This window comes from Acanthochromis polyacanthus, chromosome 3 (genome assembly GCF_021347895.1).
Source record: "Acanthochromis polyacanthus isolate Apoly-LR-REF ecotype Palm Island chromosome 3, KAUST_Apoly_ChrSc, whole genome shotgun sequence".
In the NCBI taxonomy this organism is placed as follows: domain Eukaryota; kingdom Metazoa; phylum Chordata; class Actinopteri; family Pomacentridae; genus Acanthochromis; species Acanthochromis polyacanthus.
This window is the reverse complement of record NC_067115.1, coordinates 27,585,795-27,610,935: the sequence shown is the minus strand read 5'-3', so window position 1 is coordinate 27,610,935 and position 25,141 is coordinate 27,585,795. Positions and strand designations below refer to the sequence as shown.

The window sequence follows — 25,141 nt, the reverse complement described above, 5'->3', positions numbered from 1 at the left end:
GACCGGCTGCGATACACCTTGAGTCACTCTCCTCCTCACACCTGCAAGCACAAAAAATCTTTATCAGAGAACGCAGGAATACAGGAACACATCTCACCTGGCTGTGCGGTAGAGATCCAGAAACAGTCTGCTGAACAAAGGCTGTGTGAGACCGAGTGGCATTCTGTTTGAACTACTGACTTTTAATTATTTATGAATGAATTCAGACCAGTTTGATGATTTAGAGCTGAATCTTTAGCAGTCGTGTCATTAACTGTCATGGCAGCCAGCTGATGTTTTATGCACATGCTGCAGAGTTTGCGTTGCAGTGGCTGCAGAATATACGCCAGTATCTTCACACAGATGTCAGGAGTTTGAATGAATTAGTTTATTATAGTGAGCACAGTTCAGTCAGAGACACTTACAGCCTCTCATAGGGACCATAATCACAGTTTATGGAAAATGGGTACACAGTTGGAAGTATGCCCCCCCTCTAATAAACACATGAAGAGGCATTAAATCTGAGCTAAATCAACAATGCTAAAGTATACCGCACAAGGAGGATGTCGGACCTGTGGATGGAGCTGTAGCAGCATGTTTCAGTGCAGCACAGTGAAAAGTGTCGTTGTACACCTGCTGGAATACGACTCCATGTTAGTCAGCTGATAGCCACACAGCTGTGAATAAAGTAGTAAATGTGAAGCATCAACAAAGCTGCTGATGCCAGTATGCTCCTTAGTTTCTTAGGTCTCATTGGTGACAGTGATGGACTGGTTCAGATAATCCTGAACTAATCTGACTTATCTTCCCCAATTATCTCCTTCTGTCCAATAATCAGTGGTTTGTTGAAACTACACGTAGTGACGTGTAATCACAGTACTCTGAGGAACAGACACAAAACACAAACCAAAGAGAAACATTCAAAAGAAAATCTGTAGTTTTTTTTTAAAGTTTGGGGTGACTCAGAAATGTCCTTTTTAAAAGAAAAGCTTTTTTTGGTAAATACTATTCTAATTTTTAATGGACTATCTCCATAGGGGTACAGAGGAACATTTCCAGCAACCATCACTCCTGTGTTCTAATGCTACATTGTGTTTGCTAATGGTGTTGAAAGGCTAACTGATGATTAGAAAGGTTGTTTCTAGAGGTACGGACCTTACCCGTAGCCTGTGGACTACGGATACGGCACTTGCCATTTGCCAATCAGATACGCGAGATCTGGTCACGTGACTCCCGGTAGACGCTAGCGGTACGGACCCGTAGCATCGGTACTACAGGTACGGACCCTAAACCTGACCCTAACACTAACCCTAACCTTAACCTTTGCTTACCTTTCAGCAGTTTGCAGTGGTTAGCAGCTTCTTGACTCGCGAGACTCGCGTACGGGTCCATATCTGTCTGGCAAATGGCTACGGGTACGGGTCCGTCTCTGTAGACACTACCGATTAGAAAACCCTTGTACAGTTATGTTAGCACATGAATAAAAGTGTGAGTATTCATGTAAGACATGAAACTGTCTGGGTGACCCCAAACTTTTTAACGGTGTATATATGCAAAACTACTCAACCCCTAAAGTCAATATTTATTACTGAAAAGGAAGTGGAGCTTTGGCGAAGTTATGTGACGATCGGCATACGCTTGTCTGTCCGTCTGTTATTCCGTCTGTGCGCAACATTACTCAAAAATGGACTAACAAATTTGAATGAAATTTTCAGGGAAAATCAAAAAATTACACATGCTGCATTTCTATTAAAAAAAAATGCTGTGTCTCTGGAAATGCCATTTGTGGGAATGAACAACTTTGGTGGACTGTTGTGCTCTCTGAGTGCTTTTTTTTTTTTTTAAATTGTGAGAATTTCATTCTCTTTCTGTTTATGGTTCCAACAGCTGCGCAGAAAACTTCTATCCAAAGTCCTTTTAGGCAGGTTTGCCTCGAGGGACACAGAGATGTAAAACTTAACATACAAACATGCTTGGATATAATAAAATGAAAATGAATCATAATAATAAATGATTACAGTATGGAGATTACTTGTATTTTCCACTTTTTGATCACGGGTGGTGCGAGAAAAACTTTCAAGAAAAGTGAAGAAACTTCAAAAGAGAGAGACCTTGGGTTGGCTGAGTCTGACAGGGATCCCCCACTGAGATGGCTGAGCTTGCAGTGGGTATTAGGGTAAAATATTTAAATATCCAGTAGCATGGATCTGCAAAGCTGTCGGATCAAAACAGATGTTACGGCTGTTAGCTTCTGTCTTCCGATCTTTGGTAGATAAAACGCTGACAGTACAGATACAGCAGGACAGCAGGTACAGTCAGAGTTCTTGTGTGCTGAGCTGCAATAGAGTGCCCCATCCATTCTAATTAAAACCACTTAAATACTGCTGTGCACACACACTATTAGCCAGTGACCTGAGAAGTCGTCCAAATTGAATCACCGTATAGATTGTTTGTCCCTACCCTTTAGAGTACCACCTGGAGTGTAATAGAGCGCAGGTCCTTTTTGCTTCTGTTCGGTTGGGTTTAGGCACAAAAATTACTTGCTGGAATTTTGTGAAAAATCATGATTTAAAGTAGATGAATTTTGTTGCCAGAGTTCTAATACTAAACACATGGTATAAATTATGGATTGTCTATGATTAAATATAAAAGTCGAGTGTTTTGTTGACCCAGCCATCCACCCCGACCTCTTTCACACACTGACTCTCTGGCTCTGTAACTGCATCACCTCACCTGCTGTTTTGCTCCCATTATAACACAGTGAAGCATAGCTGTGAATCGTAATAATCTACTTAATTTAACCACCTATGGTGACATTGTAAGAGGCATTTCTAGCTGTGTCACAGTACATCTAATTAAACACAAAAGTCACATGCAGAAGGAAGACAGATATTTACAGTGTTGTTCAAAGGTTTGCGGTCACTTAGAAATGTCCTTATTTTTGAAAGAAAAGCGTTATTTTTTCAATAAAGATAACATTAAATTATCCAGAAATTCAGTCTAGACATTGTTAATGTGGTAAATAACTATTCTAGCTAGAAATGGCTGATTTCTAATGGAATATCTCCATAGGGGTACAGGGGAACATTTCCAGCAACCATCACTCCTGTGTTCTAATGCTACATTGTGTTAGCTAATGGTGCTGAAAGGCTAATTGATGATTAGAAAACCCTTGTGCAGTTATGTTAGCACATGAATAAAAGTGTGAGTTTTCATGGAAAACATGAAATTGTCTGGATGACCCCAAACTTTTGAACGGTAATGCATATCTCCAAACTATTATTTGGTTCTTATTCCTACTTGATTAGGACTCATTAATATTTTTAATGAACTACATTTAATCGTCTATTCATTAACTACACCTGCTTTGTCCAGTAGAGTGCCATGGGTTGCTTGCTGGAGCCTGTCTCAGCTGATATTGGGCAAAAGATGGGGTGCAATCTACATGTATCACCAGTACCACTGCATTTGTAAAGCACTTTTTGTAGTAGAGCTCATTCACACACACTCACTATTTGGCATTGAGTGTTTCATGCAAGGTGCTTCCTACGTTGATGATCGCGATCATCACTGGAAAAAAGCATGTTGCACTATTGGTGCTATGGTAAGTGTATTTGTCCCATACTAATATTTTTGGTTCGGCTGGTACATCCTATGATCTAAAGAAAGATAGACATCTTTTTTTCTTTACGTCCATGTACTTGAACTCCTTGAACAAAATTCTCAAGAATTCTACTACTGACTGCATAATACCATTTGAGTGCTTTAACTGTTAAACTAATGAACATCGGCAGTTAAACACTTTTGCCTTTTTACTGACTACAACCTTCTCTGTGCTGCACCAAAAATATACTAAACCTTGACACCAAACTGAAGTACACATCGTACTGTGGATTTTCTGTTACACTCCTGATGTGCACAAAATAAGAACAAACTCATCCAAATGTTGCTTCCGTTGATCAAAAACTCGTGCCTTTAAAAAATAACAACATTGGATTATTGCCCAGTGCTACTCAGGAACAGCAAAATGATCAGCACTGCTGAAAGCACTGGTTACCTTTTAAACTCAAAGAATATTAAACTCATTTTCCATGCTCTATTGGTTCCACATTATTTCTTCACAATGTGAAAATCTCCTGTGCTACATTATATACCTCTTCTGCTGTGAAACACTTTCACTGTCGCTATCAGTCCTCTTCTTGCGGCCTCCTCGCACTTCTGCTTCTGCCAGCCTCCTTCCATTCTTGTTCTTTGTCATTACATTTCTATATCTTTATTATCTCGTCTGTTTGAAACTATTCACCTGTAACTCCAGACCTTATGTGCAGAAAACCCTTTCTTCTCATGATGAAAATGGACTGTGGGTGTGTAGACCAGCCTCCACTATTAACCACCCTGAGATTTCAGGCTTCTGCCCCGATGTAAACGGCTGTAGGTAAAGAGCCATTTAGCCCTGTTACCATCGCTTTCTCTCATGACCTTGTTGCAAAGAACCATGGTCAAATTGAAGCCGTCGCTGTTTCCTGCAGGTCTATATGTGCTTTGATTGGGCCGCCTTTTAATGCCTTGTTTGACCGTCTGAAAGCCCTTATAGGTTTGATGGACAGTAAAAATGAGGTTGTTACTGTTTCCCAGCAGAAAGCCCTTTAGAAAGCACCTTTCCATGAGAAATCCACAGAACAACAGGATTACTCAAGAAAGAGAAATAAAACGACCAGCTGGGGTGATGTTTTTGATGTTGTGTCAAGTCAGTCAGGAATGTTGCTTATAAATGTTGTAGTATTTGGATTTTTAATAATATTTGTGCTCCCATCGGCCCTGGAGAAATATCAGTCAAGGACAACTAAGCACCGTGGATGCACTGGGCCCCTTAATGCTAAATACTCTGCCCGTCAGTGTGATATTTGCACCAGGTGGCTGCTCTGTGGGATCGTTATTAAAGAGCTTTTCTGTGTTTGCAGCCCAAAGCAGTTCTGTAACACAAATGAGGCTCAGAGTTTGTTGCAGATGCGGATCTGATCAGTGCAGGAACAAGAATGAGACATCAAGTCCCACACTTCTCCCCCTCTTGCTTAATTTGAAAGGAAAATTTGTATATCTGATCGATATTTGGTCACACAACCTGATCAGTGTTGGGTCACACGGCCAGTTAAAGATGTGACTTTTGTTACGGATTGTTATAGAAGTAGAGCAGATTGGTTTAAAATAAATGGCAGATTTCTCATTCTCATACATCATATCAGGCACAGCCTAATGCCATACACTTAGATCACTTATTTTATACACTGCTACTTGTTTGCTTATAGTTAAATCACTGTTTTTGATAAAAATCTAGATTTTTTGTTAATCTATCCCTTTTTTTCTTGTCTTTACATTTTCTATTTCTGGTCCAAAGATCTCACCATCTATATTGAATCTCTTGTTTTAATGATGTTCAGGCACTGAGGTTGTAATTGTCTGAGTTGATGTCTGCGCTGAGGATTTCCCTGCCCCTTTTGATTGGTCATTGCAGCTGGTTTGTTAGACGGTGTTCTCTCATGGTGAGAACCAATTAGAGGGCTTTCTGTGAGAGAAAAAGAACTGTAATGCGGAGAGAGAGAACAGTAAAGAGCTGCTGTTTTTTTTGTGAAGTGCGTCTCAGTAACTTTTTGTATCCACCAGTCACAGTCCACAATAGAGCGTCAAATTCAGCTCTTTGAAATATTTCGACTAAGCTCCATTGGCAGGATGTGACATGTGGCTACCAAGCAGCCTCACTTCCTTCCATTTCCTGCCTGTTTAAATACCTCACTTGGTAATTTTTAGCAGATGGGAGAGCCTGCTGTCTGCAGTGTAGTGACTGCGCCTGTGAAATCCTCTTTCTTTAATAAGTGGGCACGACTTGCCAGTACACTCCCTGATCCAGCCTCACCAGACGTCTAATAACAGTCTCCGTTACTTCTGGGGATTTCCAGCGTATGAGCCCACTGTGAGGAACGGTCTGCATCTGTGATTTGTCATTGCACCCTCAATGCCTGCTGCTTTGCTCATTAATAACTGCTGTAGAACATTCTGAGAGGGAAACTCTTAAGGTTCTGGTCTGGTTCAAGTTCCAGTCTTGGATTGGGGTACATTACCGTTTATACCCAGCTGGAAGAGTCCAAATGGCCCATGTTAAAACACAGACTGTGCGCACTCTAATACATGGGCTTCGATTGTTATGCAGACCATGTGGACTCAGATTGTTTGGCGGAAACAGCTCGGTAAAGCAATCCACGTTCTGGGCATTGGTACTCCTTGTTTTTGATCCAAAACCCATTGAGGTGCTGATAGTTTTTATTTTTTAAAATGGCAAACTGCAGTAATGTATTTGTTGGAAGAAGTGTATGTTCAGTATTTAAAAATGCTTGGCAGTCAGGATTTTCTTTTAATTGGCTGAAGAACACTGAAAATGATGTAGGACGGGTTCAGCAGGGCCTAAAGGATTAGTGAAAAAACTCGTGTTCGTACAAATGTAAAGGAACATACAAATCAAACTGCTCTTCTACATCATTTGCATTTAAAAGAATGTCTCTGCTCTTTTATTGAATCTTAACTGCATATTTTGTGGAATCTCAGTCATTTTGCATTTATTGTTCTAGCACTGGTTTTAAGCTGCCCTCTTGGCCTAGGTCTTTCTTGAATCTCATCTAGATTAAGTAAAACTGAGAACAGCGAATGTAAAATGTTTCTTCCATAAATACCATAATGTAGATAATGTTGGTGTGGTCATGGAAGATAATTGTAGATTACAGCCATAATCAGACCAATACCGCATCTAATGTTTGGATATCGTTTTTTCTATCAATAGAGGAACTTTACGTCTAAAATATCCAGGTAATTTTGTGGCGTTACAGATTTCTTGGTAACTATCTTGACTTAATAATCTATACCAATCAGCTACAACATTTAAACCCCTTATGCCACCCAAACAAGTCTGACCTGTCAAGACATGAACTCTGGATCTCTGGTGGTATCTGGAACCAGGATGTTGGATTGGCACTGGGGTTGGTTTTCTGTCGATCTGACTTATTGTAGTGCGTCTGATGCTTGACCAGATTGGAATCTTGGGATTTTGAAGGCCGGGTCAACAACATTGACTTTGTTGTTGTGTTCCTTGAGCAGTTTTTGCAGTGTGGAAGGGCACGTTGTTCTGCAAGGGGACGTTACTGGCATTGGGAAGTGCCAATACCATCCACATTATTGCCAAGACCCAAGTTTTCCCAGCAGAACATTGTACTGTAACAATATGATCACTGTTATTCATTTTGCCCGTCGGTGGTTCTGATCTTGTGGCTTATCACTGCATCTCACCGCAGTACAGAGCTCAGCTTTTCATTGCCAGTGCGCTGGCGTCTGAAACTGACTGGGGAAGAACTGCGTGTTAATTAGAGAACCTGATGCAGAGGAACCAGCGGAGGCTTGAATGCTGAATGCTGGCTGGGATGCTGAATTTTTATTTCACCAGGGGTTTCAAGTGCTGGATAATTGGATAAACAAGTAATGCAATGTTCCTGCTGTGGTTCGCGCTGCTCGGCATGTAAGTGGCAGATGGAAATGATAGATGTATATATTTTTTGATATTTCTGGTAGATTGCTGTTTTATGAATGTAGGGAAATAGTTGAATTGCGTGCTTTGTTACTTTGTTTTTAAGTTTTGGCATGCATTTAATTAACTCCCCTGTTCCTTGCCTTCTTTGAGAGTATTGTTTGAAGCATAAGGCTGCAGTTAAAACAAGGAACTGCAGAAACAAAGACTGCATGAGGAGGATATAACTCAGATAACAGATAGCAGGGTTTTTTTTCCGAGTGGGGGTTACCAGATCCCTCTGTAAAGATCTTAGCATTATCCAGTCTGACCACTTAGACTTAAGACTTGGCACTAACAAGCACTCTCACTAATGGATCCATTTCCATTTCTCTATTCTTCCCTTAGTCTTCCTCTGAGTATTTCTGCGCACAAGTGCAGGAGTCTCCTTTTTAACCTTTAGTGAAGTGAAGGTTTCATGTTTCCTGACCAATAAACTCATAGACGAGTGTATCATAGAGTGATTTTAGTCCAGACAGCTGGAAGATGTGAGGAAATCTAGGCTTTGTGATTATAATCTCAATTACAGCTGGAATGACTGCTATAGCATAACTGGATGAAACGCACTTTTGCTCTCATCCATTTATGTTAAATGTGACAGTTTTTCTCGTGGATCTGTCATAGTTAATTATCCTTTTAACAATCAGTGTTGTTGTTCAGTGGTTTAATTAGCACAATAAACAGGAGAAAATTCTAATTTGTAGGTAATGTTTTGAGCCAATAATCACTTTTTACAAAGGTAATCATCGTGCTAATATGAGGCTTTTTTTTTCTTCACTGCTGTATGAGGATGATTGCTGCATTTCAATGAGTATTCATCTGGGTTTGGTTTTGTTTGCAACTTGGTTTATTGAGAGTTCATTTTATATTTTTATTGTCAAATAAAAAAACACTACTAAGCTTCAGTAAACCCCTGAAGCAGTGCCAGGATTTACTTGAATGTGTTGCAGGGAAAAGATGGACATTGTTGTAGAAAAAGGCTGGGATTGCTTTTCCCCATATATACTTTGGAGGTACCTTAGCTTTTGTCCTCTACCTCTTGTTACTAGGCCACTGAACGGCGGAGGTATGTGATGATTGGCATGTTTGTCTGTCTGTCTGTTAGCTACATTGCTCCAAAACAGGCTAACAGAATTAGATGAAATTTTCAGAGGTCAGAAATGACACAAGGACCAAGTGATTGGATTTTGGCAGTGATGCAGCTTATAGTCTGGATCCATGGATTTGTGAAAGATTTCTGTGTCATTGCGAGATAATGGAACTGTGTCACTGTAACTATGACAAGTGAACGCTACGTCAGCTGCCTGCTGATGATCACGATTGCGATTATACTACAAACCGACCATTGCAGACTTATCAGGACTTATCCATCGGAAGTGACACAAGGAACAATTGATTAAATTGCGGGGGTGTTTCTGAGTCCCATCACTTCCCGCTACATATTTAGGTCACGTGATTCGGTATCCGAACATCGCGTACACGTGCATAACACACACCTGTGCTCAGTCCAAAGTCATTTTGTTTATATTAAATGGGCACATTCTATGTTATCGTGATTTCTGTCACAAATTTTTTTCAAGATTTCATCCGTCGGAAATCATACGGCTGAGCATCCTTGGCAGAGTAGTGTGAGCTCTGAGTACTTTTCTTGTTAACAATTTTTTGTTGCATTTTTTTTTCTCATGTGAATTCTCATTTAAGTTTGCATTAAAATTGCACAAATGTTTAATTTTTAACTTGTATTCTATCCCTCCGTGTAGGACATCAGGCTGGGAGACCATGGCAGATGAAGTGAAAAGACCAGTCGGATGTCGCCTCTCTGTGCGGTCATGTGACTGACCTGGCTCTTCCATTGCACATGGGATCTCTCTTCTTCCTGCTGATTCCCCTGAGTTGCCCCGTTGCCACCATGAGAGGACCATCAATCAGGTGCTTGACCTCTGTGCCCTCATACTGGCGCTGCCGTTGTGCTGCGTGAGCGCCCCCCTCTCCTCCGGCAGTTACTGCACGGAATGGCCTCTCTGGACCTGCCATACCGCTGTCCTCGCTGCGGGGAGCACAAGCGCTTCCGAAGCCTGTCGTCCTTACGTGCCCACCTGGAGTACAACCACACATACGAGACCCTCTACGTCCTCTCCAAATCCAACAGTGTGTGCGACGCCGCTGCTCTGCTACCCCTAGTGGCCGAGGGAGCTCTCCTCACGCCTGCCAACAACAACGACCCTTTCGAGCCACTTCGGCCTTCAGCTTTAAAGGAGCGGCGTTTCCCCTGTCGTGAGCTTCCTTGTCCGGACGACCTGAGTTTGACGCCGGCTAACTCCAACACTGCAGCCCGATATATTCCGAATGTGGAGTTTCCTCTGGGGGAGATTTTTATGAAGAAAGCCATGACATCTGCAGACCCAGGTCCCCATGGAAACCCCAGCACGGCTGTAGCGGTGGCAGCAAATGTAGCGGCGAGTGCAGTAGAAGCAGCCTATGAGGAAGGCCTAGCCAGGCTGAAGGCGCGGGCGTTTGAACGGCTAGAGCTGGATGAGAGGCTGGAGAAGCTGTCTGAAGAGGTACATGTGGTTGATAGAATCAGAATCAACTTTATTAGACAAATGTAAAGACACATACAAATTAGTTGTCACTGACTCTCAGTGAAGTTGCACACAGTGAAAGTTTGATTTCTGCTGTTAGGTTATTGCACTGTCCAGGTGGAGTCAAAGAAAAATACTGGGTCATTCCAAAATTGAAGAACATTTGGGCTTCAAAATTTTTTTTGAAAAATAGATATTCTCTTTAACAATTTTCTGCTCCATATTTATCAGTAATAGGTAATAAACTGTCAAAGGATTGTTTGGCTCAGCTTACACATCAATGGTACCATTTTTACCTCCGCCAGGAGGTTATGTAATCATCGGCGTTTGTTTGTCTGTCTGTCTGTCTGTTTGTCTGTTTACAGCATAAGTCAAAAAGTTATGGACGGATTTTCACCAAATTTTTACAGAATGCCCGGAAGAGCAAAAGCAACAATCGATTAGATTTTGGAGGTGATCCGGATCACCGTCTGGATCTAGGATTTTTTTGAAGGACGGCCATCTCTCAATTGTACAGAGTCCTGGCGGCCATCTCTCAATCATACAGAGTCCTTCAAAAAAAATCCTGGATCCAGACGGTGATCCGGATCACCTCCAAAATCTAATCGATTGATGCAGCTTATAGTCTGGATCCATGGATTTGTGAAAGATTTCTGTGTCATTGCGAGATAATGGAACTGTGTCACTGTAACTATGACAAGTGAACGCTACGTCAGCTGCCTGCTGATGATCACGATTGCGATTATACTACAAACCGACCATTGCAGACTTATCAGGACTTATCCATCGGAAGTGACACAAGGAACAATTGATTAAATTGCGGGGGTGTTTCTGAGTCCCATCACTTCCCGCTACATATTTAGGTCACGTGATTCGGTATCCGAACATCGCGTACACGTGCATAACACACACCTGTGCTCAGTCCAAAGTCATTTTGTTTATATTAAATGGGCACATTCTATGTTATCGTAATTTCTGTCACAAATTTTTTTCAAGATTTCATCCGTCGGAAATCATACGGCTGAGCATCCTTGGCAGAGTAGTGTGAGCTCTGAGTACTTTTCTTGTTAACAATTTTTTGTTGCATTTTTTTTTTCTCATGTGAATTCTCATTTAAGTTTGCATCAAAATTGCACAAATGTTTAATTTTTAACTTGTATTCTATCCCTCCGTGTAGGACATCAGGCTGGGAGACCATGGCAGATGAAGTAAAAAGACCAGTCAGATGTCGCCTCCCTGTGCAACAATCGATTAGATTTTGGAGGTGATCCGGATCACCGTCTGGATCTAGGATTTTTTTGAAGGACGGCCATCTCTCAATTGTACAGAGTCCTGGCGGCCATCTCTCAATCATACAGAGTCCTTCAAAAAAAATCCTGGATCCAGACGGTGATCCGGATCACCTCCAAAATCTAATCGATTGATGCAGCTTATAGTCTGGATCCATGGATTTGTGAAAGATTTCTGTGTCATTGCGAGATAATGGAACTGTGTCACTGTAACTATGACAAGTGAACGCTACGTCAGCTGCCTGCTGATGATCACGATTGCGATTATACTACAAACCGACCATTGCAGACTTATCAGGACTTATCCATCGGAAGTGACACAAGGAACAATTGATTAAATTGCGGGGGTGTTTCTGAGTCCCATCACTTCCCGCTACATATTTAGGTCACGTGATTCGGTATCCGAACATCGCGTACACGTGCATAACACACACCTGTGCTCAGTCCAAAGTCATTTTGTTTATATTAAATGGGCACATTCTATGTTATCGTAATTTCTGTCACAAATTTTTTTCAAGATTTCATCCGTCGGAAATCAAAATCTAATCGATTGTTACTTTTGCTCTTCCGGGCATTCTGTAAAAATTTGGTGAAAATCCGTCCATAACTTTTTGACTTATGCTGTAAACAGACAGACAGACAGATGGCCTGCCGGAGGTCTGCGCTCTCCGAGTGCTTTTCTAGTTTTTCCATGTTTTTTGTTGCTTGTTAACCCTTAGCTCTTTCTCAGGAGTAGAAGTCAGATATTTAGCTAGCCGGAGGACAAATTTACTGATGGGCAACAGCAAGAAGAATTTGTCTTATCCTGATAATATGCATAACAAGGTTACATGAGGTAGAGTGAGACATTCAATCAAGGCAGACAATGTTATAAAAATATATAAAACAGAAGAGAGGACATAGCTTTGCTCTACCCATTCTTTTGGAAAACTGTTTGATGATGTTAATTAATGGTCATCAGAGGGGTGGGACAAGAGAAAAATGGTATTTTAGGAGGAACTCTAGACTTAATTGGTTTTGTAAAAATATTTTAAACATTCTTTTCACCTTGTCTTTTTTAATTTGCCCTAATGACAAGTAAATTTACACAACAACTGCATTTTTTAAAATTTTGTTCATGGATTATTTGTAATTTGATGGGTGGGACGTAAAATGTCCTCTATTTCTGGATGACCCTACTGTTTAGGGTAGACATTCAGCTGCAGCAGCGCTCCTCCTGATGCTCTCAGAGAACTCTGAGCTCGGCAGCAGAGAGAAAAGTAATCAGCTCATTGATGAATCAGATCAGTTACCCTTAAAAATCAGTCCAGTTTTTCAGTGTGGTGTAATGATGGTGTCTGTGATCATATAGCTGTCAACACATAGTCTGGAGAGCTAAGCAAGCTCACATAACTTTCGAAGTTTCATCTTGATATTTCCATCTGGGCTGTCAGCACGTCCTCCAGAGAAAACAATCTTTAAAGTAATGATGCTCTAAGATGATGATAACAAATATGAAAAGATGTTTGTAGATACGACTCTTTGTTGATTCATGTATTGATTGCTTTCTCAATTAATGACTCCATTTACATAATCAGCTGCATTTCAAGCAATATAATGATTATCGTGGCACATTAGGCAGCTCAGATTCTTCTTGTCTTGTAGGTGGAGCAGAAAATAGCGGCCCGTGTAGGCCGTCTGCAGGCAGAGCTGGAGAGGAAGAGCTCCGAGCTGGAGCGGGCCAAGCAGGAGAGCGAGCGGCTGAGCCAAGAGAAACAAGACCTGGAGGACAAGGCCTCGGAGCTTTCTCGGCAGGTGGACGTCTCTGTGGAAATGCTAGCTAACCTCAAGCAGGATCTGGTGAACAAGGAGGCAGAGCTGAACCACAAACAGCAGTAAGTGAAGTCCACCTGTTCTACTACAGACCTACACTGTGTTAATGTGAGAAAACTTTTTTATCTGGCATTTAGAATATGCATTGCATGGTTCCTCCTACTACAAAACTGAATTTATTTTTGCACATAAACTAATTACTGGTGCAATATAATGACTCTAATGTGTCTAATTTATATGCAGTATGGGATGTGGATGTGACACCAGTAGAAGGTTGAGCTGCAGATGTCCTGCTGGTGTGTGGACAAAGCAAAAAGTTAACTTGTTTGTGTTGTGCTCTGACGATGGCGAACCGGTGTTTGTTTGGTGAGTCCATCATCGCTCTGAGATGATCTTAGTCTACTGAACCATGGTAAAATAACTTGCTAATTGACAAGGAAAACTGTATCCTTGGATAAAAAAATGCAACAAAAAGCTTCTCTCTTTACCTGATAACAGAAAGCTCCTGAAGGTGGGGTTATGTTCGAAGAGAATCTGACGTGTAGTCTGACTGTGTGTCGGCGTTTAAAGCTGTTCCAAATAGCCACATTCAAAGGTGGAATAGCAGTGCATATTTTCAGACAGTTTGTATGGGAAGCGATAGAAAAAGCCATGTGAAAAATGAAAAAGGAGAGCTGAGGGAGAAATTCAAATCTTTGTGGCAGGAAAAATGGGTACAAATGTCAGATTGTCAGTTTATGAAAGTTACAGAAATGGTTTGAGACAGTCCCTGCAGTTCAGATGTTGGAAAATGCTGGGGAGGAGGTTTCTGAAGGTATTTGAACACATGACTGTAAGGCTCAGCTGCAGTACCAACAGTTTAAATGGAGCAAACATAAAAACACATTTATGCGATTTCTGCATCATCAACTAATTACATGTCGGTTCCCATGGTTTTACTTTTAGTTGAATACCCCTGAACTATACTATATATGTACATTACACCTGCACTCTACAATATATGTACAATACACCACAGATGTCAGAATCAGAATCAGAATCACTTTTATTTGCCAAGTATGTGAGCACATACAAGGAATTTGACTCCGGTATTTTACAGTACCCTCTTGTACTAGACAAATAGAAATTCAAATAATAAACATAAATTTTGTAACAAAAAAAATATAAAAAAATACTAACATAACTTTAACATTACGTAATAAGAAGATTTAACATAACATAACATAACATAACATGACATAACATAACAACATAAAAAAAACAAACATGTCCACCCATGTTCCACCAGGACGGTTCATTCTGTTGCACTACGTGCTCACTTCCACTTTTGATGCTGTGACACGCATGCCAAGCGCAGATTTAATTGCCAGAATAATCGACAGAATACTCAATTACTAAAATAATCGATAGCTGCAGCCCTGGCAGCATGACCTTCCTCCTTTTATTAACTACATTATTACTCATCCTCACCTATATGTCTAGCTGTCTACCACCAGATGTAGTCTTCATATGCAGAGTGTCCTAGAGGGCTGCTTAACTGCTGAATGGAGGTTTGGACAGTAGCAGCTCTCCCATAATCCTGCCAGTCCATTTACAAAGCTGCCATGCTGCTTCTTAAACTAGTTAAAAGTATGGCTGCTGTAAATAGACGGAGCACCTGGATGTAAATCAAAGTGCTCTGAAGCGAGCTGAACATGATCTGGACCTTCCCCACAGCATGGCACACAGAGTGAGTAAGACCAGGCTTTATTTTTCTAGATTTTCAGAGCTTTTAATTAAATTAATCCCACCGTGATTTATTGTGTCTTCCAAACCCCGATGCTATTTTTCGTGCGACACGCTAGAGGCATTGCTCAAAGAATGCCTTTTAATGATAATACCTTACAATGAAGAGTAATAAATAAAAATAATGGGGTCTCCAGTATTATATTTTGCCATTTCCCCGTCTCACTGATTAAATTTTAAAAGATGCGTGGAATTAAATGTTTCCTCATATTCATTATTAATGGCACGTGTTTGCAAAAGGGAATTATGAGGCACAGTAGTAATATAATAAGAAAGGAAATCTCTGGAGACAGAAGAATTCAGTAGATTGATTTTATAATGAGAACACGGTTATTTGAAACATCCGAATTTGTTCTCAAATAATCAATAAAGGTGTCGAGATAAGGTTTTAGGGCGACTTAACATAGATTAATTTGTAGCTCTTTCACAGCCGCTGCATCCTCAACAACAAGCACTTTGCTTGGTGACAGCAGTTTTCTTTATTACACTGATCAACAGGTGTTAACAAGAGTATCTGAACTCTGCCTTTATCTGTCAGGACAGCCAGCGTCATCTTTCTATCGTCTTCTCGGCTTTTATCACTTCTCTTTGGTCTCCTTATCAGGCTTGAACGTCAGTAATAGGTCAGAAGCAGAACGGCACTTTGCAAAGCCTCTAATCTCATCTGAGACACACAGCTGCACACATCAGCGCTCTGTATGTACCTGCCTGTGTGTGTGTGTGCTGTTCACCTATTGTCAGAAGAGGCATCAGTAAATGACATGTGGATAATACAAAAAGAGTTTAATACATGCCAATCTGTTTAATGCTCATTGCCTATAAATAGCAGGGCGTCAACTAGCAGGGTATTGTTGTCACTGATTGTTTTGTTGACTACACTTAAAATACTTTTAGATCAAATGACAACAGTGAAAAATCCTTATAATTTCCTGGGGCCTTCAAATCAAATCAAATCACATTAATTTATACTGCATGTTTAGGATGACCTGAGGTGACTAGAGTGGTGTACATATTATCAGACAGGCAGCAACAAGACTATGTGTTAAACATCAGGATGGGATAAAACTATTAAAATCAAACAGTACAACAAAATTAAACAGAATAAAACTAGAAAAGCACTCAGAGATCGCAGTACTCCGCCAAGGCTGCTCATTCCCCCATGTGGCATTGTCAGAAATGCCGCCTTTTTTAATTTATTTTTTAGTTACTGATGATCACAAATTACAGCAACATAGAATGTGGCCATTTAATATAGATGTACCCGCAAACAAAATTACATTGCGCTGAGCACAGGCGTGTGTTATGCATGTGTACGTTATGTACGGATACCAAATCGCGTGACCTAAATATGTAGCAGGCATCGGGAATTGATGGGACTTGGAAACACCCCCACAATTTAATCAATTGTTCCTTGTATCATTTGTGGTGGATAAGTCCCAATAAATCCGCAGCGATGGATTTTTAGTAGGATTGCAATCGTGATCGTCAGCAGGCAGCTGATGTAACGTTCACTTGTTGTCATGGTTACAGTGACGCTGTGATACTGTCTCGCAGTGATACAGAAATTTTTAACAAATCCTTGGATCCAGACTATAAGCTGCATCACTGCCAAAACCTAATCACTTGGTCTTTGTGACATTTCTGACCTTCCCTTAAAATTTTATCTAAATCCATTAGTCTGTTTTTGAGTAACGTTGTTAACAGACAGACAAACGTATGCTGATCATCATGTGACTCCGCTGCTTTCCTTGGTGGATTAATTATACAGCAGACAAAACAGGATTGTGGCTTGTTTTGTGCAACCAGCAGTCTAACAATAAAGATATTCAATATCCAACGACATAAAACAGAGAAAAGCACAGAAATCTCACACATTCCTCTGTTTCAATTCAAAATAGGAACTTAGCAGTGCTGCTGTGAAGACATATTTTGTCCTTGCCGGTCACAACTTGCCCGTGTTAATTATCAATAAAAATCCTGTGTTTCCAACACTTTATAGCCTCCTGACACCGACAGCTAAATCTGCAGATGCGGCTGATCTTGTGACAGGCTAACACATAGCAGTGATTCATTGAGTTGACTGAGCGAAAGACAAGTGTGCTTTTCTTTTCCGCTGTCCCGCCCCTCTCTTGTTAAAGGTTGCACTAACTGTGGTCATGGATCCCAAAACCTGGCAATACCACACATGGGAAGGTCATACAGTGGACCAGAAATCCTGCCTGGGCTGTGCGACTCCCTCCTACTGATGTCAGCAGCTTAGCCTCTCGCTGTCTCACACACACACTTCTTGTGTCTTTCAGAGGAGAAGCTGGCAGTCGAACAGTAAGCTCATTCAGACACTAAAATACAGAGTAGGCCTGAGCTGGAAAAAGAGCATCACAGTCAGTGAATGTTCAGCAGGGTTGATGACTAAGCAGTAGTTAAACTGACGAAAAAGCAACTTATCGGCTCAAATGTGTCTCTCTAACCGTCTCTGCTGAGTTTTTAAATGTGAGCTATTAGTGACTTTACAGGCTCTGTGGAAATCTGTGAAGTAGAGTCACATCATTGTTCACATCAGTTGTGTCTAATGCAAGAAAATGTGAGCTGCCTTACTGTAGGTTGCTATGCAACCAGAAGAAACTCCTACGAACTGTTTTTTTGCTGCTTGCAGTGGTGTGCATGAAGATATGACACTGACCTGATCGTTTATCCAGCACTAAAACAACTGAATGTAATTTTGAAATCATGCTCAACACCTCAGGTACAGCTGTTCAGTTCAGATTTCATAACTATCTTAGCAGCGGCGTTTTGTTTCATTCACAAACATCAATACACAGAAAGAGACCCACCACATGTTTAAAGTGTAAAAGTCACTGAGAAAACATAATGATAAACATCACGCCACTCTATAGCAGTCAAAACTGAATGAATAAGAGGGTCCCCGAAGCATGGCTGTTAAGTGGTTTAATAGCAGCTGGAATAAATGAGAGCAGCTGTAATCAGCAGAAAGTAGAGCCTGAGGAAAAAGGAGAAATGCTCGGGTGGTAATCTGCATCATTCCAGCCTGTTACGGATTCACTCAAATTAGAAAAACAGCCTCATTTTGTGTCTGTCGCTGAAGTATGCTGAAAATCGTTTGAAATCTGTTTAGCCATTAATGATTGCTTGATGAGATATGATAATGTTTATTGAGCTGCTGTGATAAATCTCTTATTATTATTACGATTTGTAGTTAACTGTTCAGCAATATTTAATATTGCATCTCAATTTGTTTAATACGCCACTAAGGAAATTACGTCCTACAGCATGACATAACACTGTATGCTCCAGCTGCATTAGGTTGTGTAAGTGTACGGGGGTGGACACGCTACTCTGAACAAAGGTTAATCAGTCAGTAGGCGATGGAAAAGGATTTGCCTACTATTTTATAGCTGGTTTATTGTTTGTGTTGACTGTCCAAGCTATTCATTTTATGTTAATTTGAGTTTAGTTTTTTTTTTTGCATTTTATATGCTGTGTACTGAATATATTTGGGTGTTGTGGTATTAATCAGACAATACAATTGATATGAATACACCACCTTGGACTTTTTGATGGGGATTTTGCACAGAGTTTGACATAATGGATGATGATTGAAAAAAATATTCAGCAGACTAATGGGTATTCATGTAACCACAGTGTTATATTTGGAAACAAATATTATGATTGTGTTACGCTGGAGGAACAGGCTTTGTCAGACATATATATATATGAATTGGGGTGTTTTTTGAGTCTATTTTCAGAGATGTTCAATGCCAGACCATTGAGACATTTTTTGGGAGGTTATGCATTATTTTACCTTATGTAGGATGGAACATTTCAATAGTGTGACAAGAAATAAAAAGTCACTGAGCAATTAACTTGCAGGGCTTACAGTGTTGCATTGTTACTGAGATTGTGTCAGATAAGTGGCTGTTATTGTGCAGTTTTGTGTGACTGGACAGCACTGTTAAATTGGTTGGCTGGAGGTTTACAGGCACGTAATGTTTTCATTTGCATTGATCTCACAGTGCATATGATTCCTGACTATGGATTTATTTTTGTAGACAGCTTAACGTTTAGTGCCTAAAACGTGTCCACCGTACAGTATTTTAAACTTGAATGACTTTCTGGATTGAACTCAGTTTCATTTTTCACACAAAAAGAGAAAACCAAGACTTATTTAATGTAAGTGATAGTGGAAACAATCAGTTTTATGATCAAAACACTGTGCTGTCTTTGGATTGGTACCTTTAAGGGTGGATCTGCATATTAAGGCCATCAGTTCTGATCCCCATCCAGTGCACCAGGTCAGTGCATTCCTAATCGGACTCACCTTAATCTGTACCAACAGGGGATGGCGACAGTGTTGCGTTTGTGGTATTTTTCAACATGTTCATAATATTGCGTCCACCCTTTGCGTAGAAAAGCAGAGAGAACAGAGAACTATCTGGTTTTCATATCATATTCAGCACACGGTTGCTGCAGCAGGCCTCAGCCCCAAGGCTTGATTTATTCCTACAATCAGCTATGATAAACCAAGAATGCCTTCTGCAGCATGAGAAACCTAGAGGCTCTGAAGACACCACAGAACATGGAGGAGTCTTGCTGTTCGCTGTCACAGCGTCTCCCTCAGAAGCCTAGCCTTTATTTCACTGAGCAGCAATCTTGACTGCAAAGTGAAGCTGTCAGAGCAGAAACAGAGCTCATCTCATTAACGGCAGTGTCTGAGAGAAAGAAGCATGGCAGGAGCTAAGGAGGCTCTCTAATGAAAGGAAGGCGGAGAAGGAATGTGAGCTGCAGTAAGTCTAGGGGTGTGGACTGTTCGGACAGTAAGAAATGGTTTGGCACTTAACATAAAAATGAATTTAGATTCTCTTTCAATATAAATTTGAGCATATTTCCGGTGGGTGTTGCCCCTTGTTTCAAATCCAATTTGTGATATTCATGTGGAGGATCTCAAGACTGCAGCTGAGGTGAGGAGGGTATCTGGTTTGCATCTCTGCTTTTTGCAGGTGAAGTTTTGTTAGCCCATCCATGTTTGAGTCCGTGGTTCTCTGCTGAAAACTGGTAGATTGTTTTCTCAGGGAGAGTTAGTTGCTGTTCCAGTTGAAGGAGTTTAAGTATCTTAAGACCTTGTTCATGGGTCACAGTTAGGATGTAGGGTGGGGTAAACAAAGTGATTGGTTCAGCGTCACCAGTAATGCAGACGTTGCACTGAACTGTAGTAGAAGGTGTAGAAGGTGAAGCTCTGGATTTACCAGTCAATCTATGTTTCAGCCCTCACCTATGGTCATACATTTGAGGTAGTGACCTTAAGAACAAGAAAAGCACTCAGAGAGCGCCGTACTCCACCAAGGCTGCTTGGTCATTGTATGATTTCTGACAGATGAAATCTTCAGTAAAAAATGACCTTGCGCTGAGCACAGGCATGTGTACGTTATGTACATCGATTAGCGTGACCTAAATATGAAGTGGGCAGCGGGAACTGATGGGACTTGGAAACACTCCCACAATTGAATCAATTGTTCCTTGTATCATTTCTGACATACGTCCTGATAAGTCTGCAGTGATTGATTTGTAGTAGACTTGCAATCATGTGATCGTCAGCAGGCAGCTGATGTAGTGTTCACTTGTTGTCATAGTTACATTGACGTTGTGTCGTTTTCTCGCAACGATACAGAAATCTTTAACAAATCCATGGATCCAGACTATAAACAGTGTTTCCCCTCCCATATAACCGACGAGGCGGGCTGCCTCGCTGGTATAGGCCAGCGCCTCATTAAAATTCTGCCGACATTGCTGCCTCACTGGTCCGCGGCAAAAAAAAAAAAAAAAAAGTGCAGCGCAAAACTCGCCGGACCGACGAGACCGTCCGCGGGGGGTGTGCGGCTGTGGCGGAGACGGCCTGATAGTATGTATAATTCCTTCCTTCCTTCCTTAATCCGTAACTCGGTTTTTGAGTAGTGTTGCTAACAGACAACAGACAGACAAACAGATGGACAAACGTACACCAATCATCACATAACTCTGCTGCATTCCTTGGCGGAGTAATAAGTTTGTGGATACAAGTGCCTGAAATGAGTTTCCTCCTTAGAGTTGCTGAGCTTTAGTGAGTAGTTCGTACATCCAGAGGGAACTCGGAGACGTTGTTCCTTTGTGTTGACTGGAGCCAATGAGGTTTGGACTTCCTTTGGAGGTTTTCTGGGCATGTCCTACAAGGACGAGTTTCTGGGGTAAAACCCACACCTTGTCGGTAGGATTACACATATAATCAGCCCTGGGAACTCAAAGGCTCACTGGGAAGGTAGATGCTTGGAATGCCCTGCTTAGCTTGCGGACACTCAGACCTGATCTAAGATAAGGAGAAGAAAGTGGATGGATGGATATTTATTTATTAAAGTAAGGTATCTCTAAACAGTTGGGTAACAACAACGTTTGAGGAATGGATGTCATGTAAGCAAGAAAATGGTTTCGATGTCAGAAAACATTGTATTGCATCACATGCACAAATCTGCACTGTTTTCGAAAATGTTGTCTCAACAAGAACATTTCACAGAATTCTGCTCCATTTTATGTGTCACAATACGTGACCGTAAATGTCCATATAGCTCTTTTAATTGGACTGGATGTCTGCAGTTAGATAGATTCCGGCTATAATGTACAATAGAGCTGCAGTAATGCCAGCTTAGAGAGAATTATGCTCCATGTGTACCAAATGTGTGTGCAGACACTGCACTCAGGTTTACAGCAGCGAGATGAAGTGGCTTCTAACAAGGAATGGTTCTGCATGATAGATAGATCAGCCTGTGGCGTACGGATGATCCGGAGGATATCAGTCTTGAGTTTGAGCAGGATTTATGAGCAGAGAGCTGTTCGTGTTGATCATTAGATGGAAGAAACTGACACGAGTGTCCTTGAGGTTGGTTGAAACAATTTAAATAGGAAGGAAAATGGAAACATTAAGGATGGCGCAACCAGTTTTTAGGTGGACACATCTCTCTTCATCTCATTTTGTTCTGACTGACATGAAAGGTTGAAGCAACAATTTAATATTTCCCTGCTAAAAGACAGACAGGTAATAGTGTAGTAGAGTTTAAAATTCTTGGGGAATCCTCCAGGGTTTCGTGTCACTATGTGTGGAAACCTGATATGGAGGCAACGCTGTCAGGATTTTCTATTTGTCAAGTTGTTCAGCTGAATGGGTGCTGCTGGTGTATCATAGACTTTATAAGGATGGAGATCTTGACAGCTTCCCACAGGTGAAACCAAGATGTTTCTGAAGAGGTTTCTGCTACCTGGTCACTACAGTACGAAGCCTGATAGCAAGTGATGGCACTGACATAAGCTGGGAGCACCAGTTTCTGAGAGGTTTTGGCTTCACTTTTGTGTAGTTGAAGGGATTAGTGACATGTCATTCATCTTGACTACTGTTCAAAAGTTTGGTGTTACCCAGACAATTTCATGTTTTTCATGAAAACTCTCACTTTTATTGATGTCCCAACATAACTGCACAAGGGTTTTCTAATCACCAATCAGCCTTTCAACACCATTAGCTAACACAATGTAGCATTAGAACACAGGAGTGATGGTTGCTGGAAATGTTCCTCTGTACCCCTATGGAGATATTCCATTAAAAATCAGCTGTTTCCAGATAGAGTAGTCATTTACCACATTAACAATGAATATACTGGATTTCTGATTCATTTAATGCTATCTTCGTTGAACAGAAATGCCCTTCTTTCAAAAATGAGGACATTTCTAAGTGACCCCAAACTGTTGAACGGTACGCTCTCTGTTTTTTAATACTGTATGTTGAGATGCATGTATGACTTGCAGTAGTCTAAAATGGAGCTTCATTCTCCCAAGGCAGCTGTTGAAATCTTTGTCTTGTTCAGAATAATTGGAGCATTTATAATTATTTATTGAACATTTATGTCATTTTTAAGCACAAATACCAAAGCATTTAATGTTTCACCTTGTTAAATTTGCCATTTTTCCTGTTAATAGAATACTGGAGTAAATAAGTTATTTCAATATGTCCCAGGGAAGTCATCAATGGCCTTTTCACAGATTTCAAACATCATATAAGATATAGCGAATCAGTTAGTCAATAAAATGATGATTAACATTGAAAGCAATCATCCCTACTACACACTTCCAAATCTACATTTCCTCTTTTCTGTTATTTTCCCTCAATTTAGTTCCAGTTCTGCTTCCATTTTTCTGAACGATTGCATCCAGAAGGACAAAACTTCACTGTTATCATTACAAACAAGCATTTGAGGACAGATTCATTTTGTGTTTACTGAGATTCTGAGAGCTGAATTTCCGGTGGCCTTTTCTTGCATAATGAATCAGAGTTTTTTTTCATGCATTTAAAATGCTTCACATAATTACCTTTCTGTTGGAACTGTGGGTGACTCAACCATCTGTGAATCGTAACGGGAGTTTAGATTTGTAGAGAAGCGGTCGACCCAAAATAAAATATTTATTTTCCCTTCATCGATTGAGCAAAGACCTGGATATGTGGTTTCATAGGAAACCGGTCATGCGTTGTTTTTTTCTCTGAGAAAGGCAGCACATTTCAGCCTGAATCTCTTTCATCATCCCCTTTCTCCCATCTTTTAATCCTTGTCCGTTTCCACTCGCATCTCTGCACGATGATGCCTTTCCTGTCCGTGTGTTTGTGTGTAATGTACGCAAATGTTTGACATTATGACATGATGACACAATGTAGCCCGCCGAATCTGTCTCATCGGAAAAAAAACACTATTCGATCCAGGTGTCAAAACAGAACGACACACAAGCAGCTGTTCTTTGTTTAAGCAGAGAAAGCTCGTATTCATACAGCCGCCTTGTCTTCCTCTTCCAGGCCTTTCAGTCAATCATCTCTGCTCTTACATATTAATTAGGCATAATTTAGAATTAATGGCCAGAGATGGTGACAACTGTGAAAGGAGGCTGACCAGTGATTGTAATTAACATTTAAAGAGAATACTTCAGGAGATCACGCCTTATTAATCATGCTGTTACAGCTGGATGTCTCGGCTACTCTGGACTGTTTGTTATGGCTGTTGTGTCGAAAGAAAAATGAAACATGGCTGGTTTGATTATTTCTCTGTGCACGTGCAGTAGCACACGTGGACATTTGCAGAGCTATTTTGTATTTGTTTAGTAAAGAAGGGACTGTGCCTGATATTTTTATTTACAAGCGAAAAAGAAACAAGAGATTTGATTTTAAATGCATGTCAAGTAAGCCTGCCCTTTATTCCACTGACATGCGTGGACGAAAGCAACAAAAAGGGCTATTGCTTGTTTTTTATGCCTCCAAAGTGAAACAAAATCTTGCAGTATGAGTTTATTGTCAAGGCAACTTGATGTGGTGAGTGTGTTAGCAAACAGTTGTTTATTTACACATCCAGCACATTGTCATTCATTTAGTCCTACGTTTCTGGTCACCTGGTGAATGTGATTTGAATATCCACTCTCTTTTAGCTTCATCTTTGCTCTCTAACTGCTCCAGGGGGAGATATTTGGCTTTCCAGCCTCAAAATGCTTCATTATATTCACCAGCTAAGCACCGGCTCTCTCTGAGCAGTAGTGTCCAGATGGCTCTTTCTTTGCTGACAACAGCTGCAGAGAAAAAACATACTAGAGAGTGCTGAGAGGGAACTATCACCGTGCAGTTATGGGCAAGATAAATAAATCATATGTTATACAGTATGCGATACATGTGGTGAGCGGTAGATATATTTGATGGATTTAAGTAGTGAGAGTCTCTTGAGCTGCTTACATGTGAAATAAACATTTCATGTTTGTTCAGTAATTAGTGACGGATGAACATTTTGTCATTCGTTTTCTGGCCAACACGTTATCCCAATGGTGAACTGTCATTTTTACATTCCATTTGTTGCATGATTTCCCCTTTAACACTCGCTGGCCCAAACATGTGCCAAGAGAAAATTCTGCTGTCGTATTGTTTGAAAGCACAAAGCTTTATGTTATGATTCACACAGTTTAAGTCATTTCAAGCCTCACAGCAATAGGTGTTTTTTCAGAGCTGATACTGATTATTAGTAATCAAT

At 40.7% G+C, this 25,141-nt stretch overlaps 1 protein-coding gene across 2 annotated transcripts in view; it reads left to right on the top strand.

Annotated features, from left to right (window-relative positions):
* The window catches only part of fbxo41 (F-box protein 41), a 71,288-nt gene that overhangs the window by 7,801 nt on the left and 38,346 nt on the right, over positions 1–25,141 (top strand). For both annotated transcript variants that reach the window (XM_051945182.1, XM_051945181.1), the window contains exons 2-3: positions 9,346–10,146; positions 13,101–13,330. In XM_051945182.1, coding sequence (XP_051801142.1) covers positions 9,598–10,146; positions 13,101–13,330 — 779 coding nt within the window. In that variant the 5' untranslated portion in view covers positions 9,346–9,597. The remainder of the gene's footprint in view (positions 1–9,345; positions 10,147–13,100; positions 13,331–25,141) is intronic.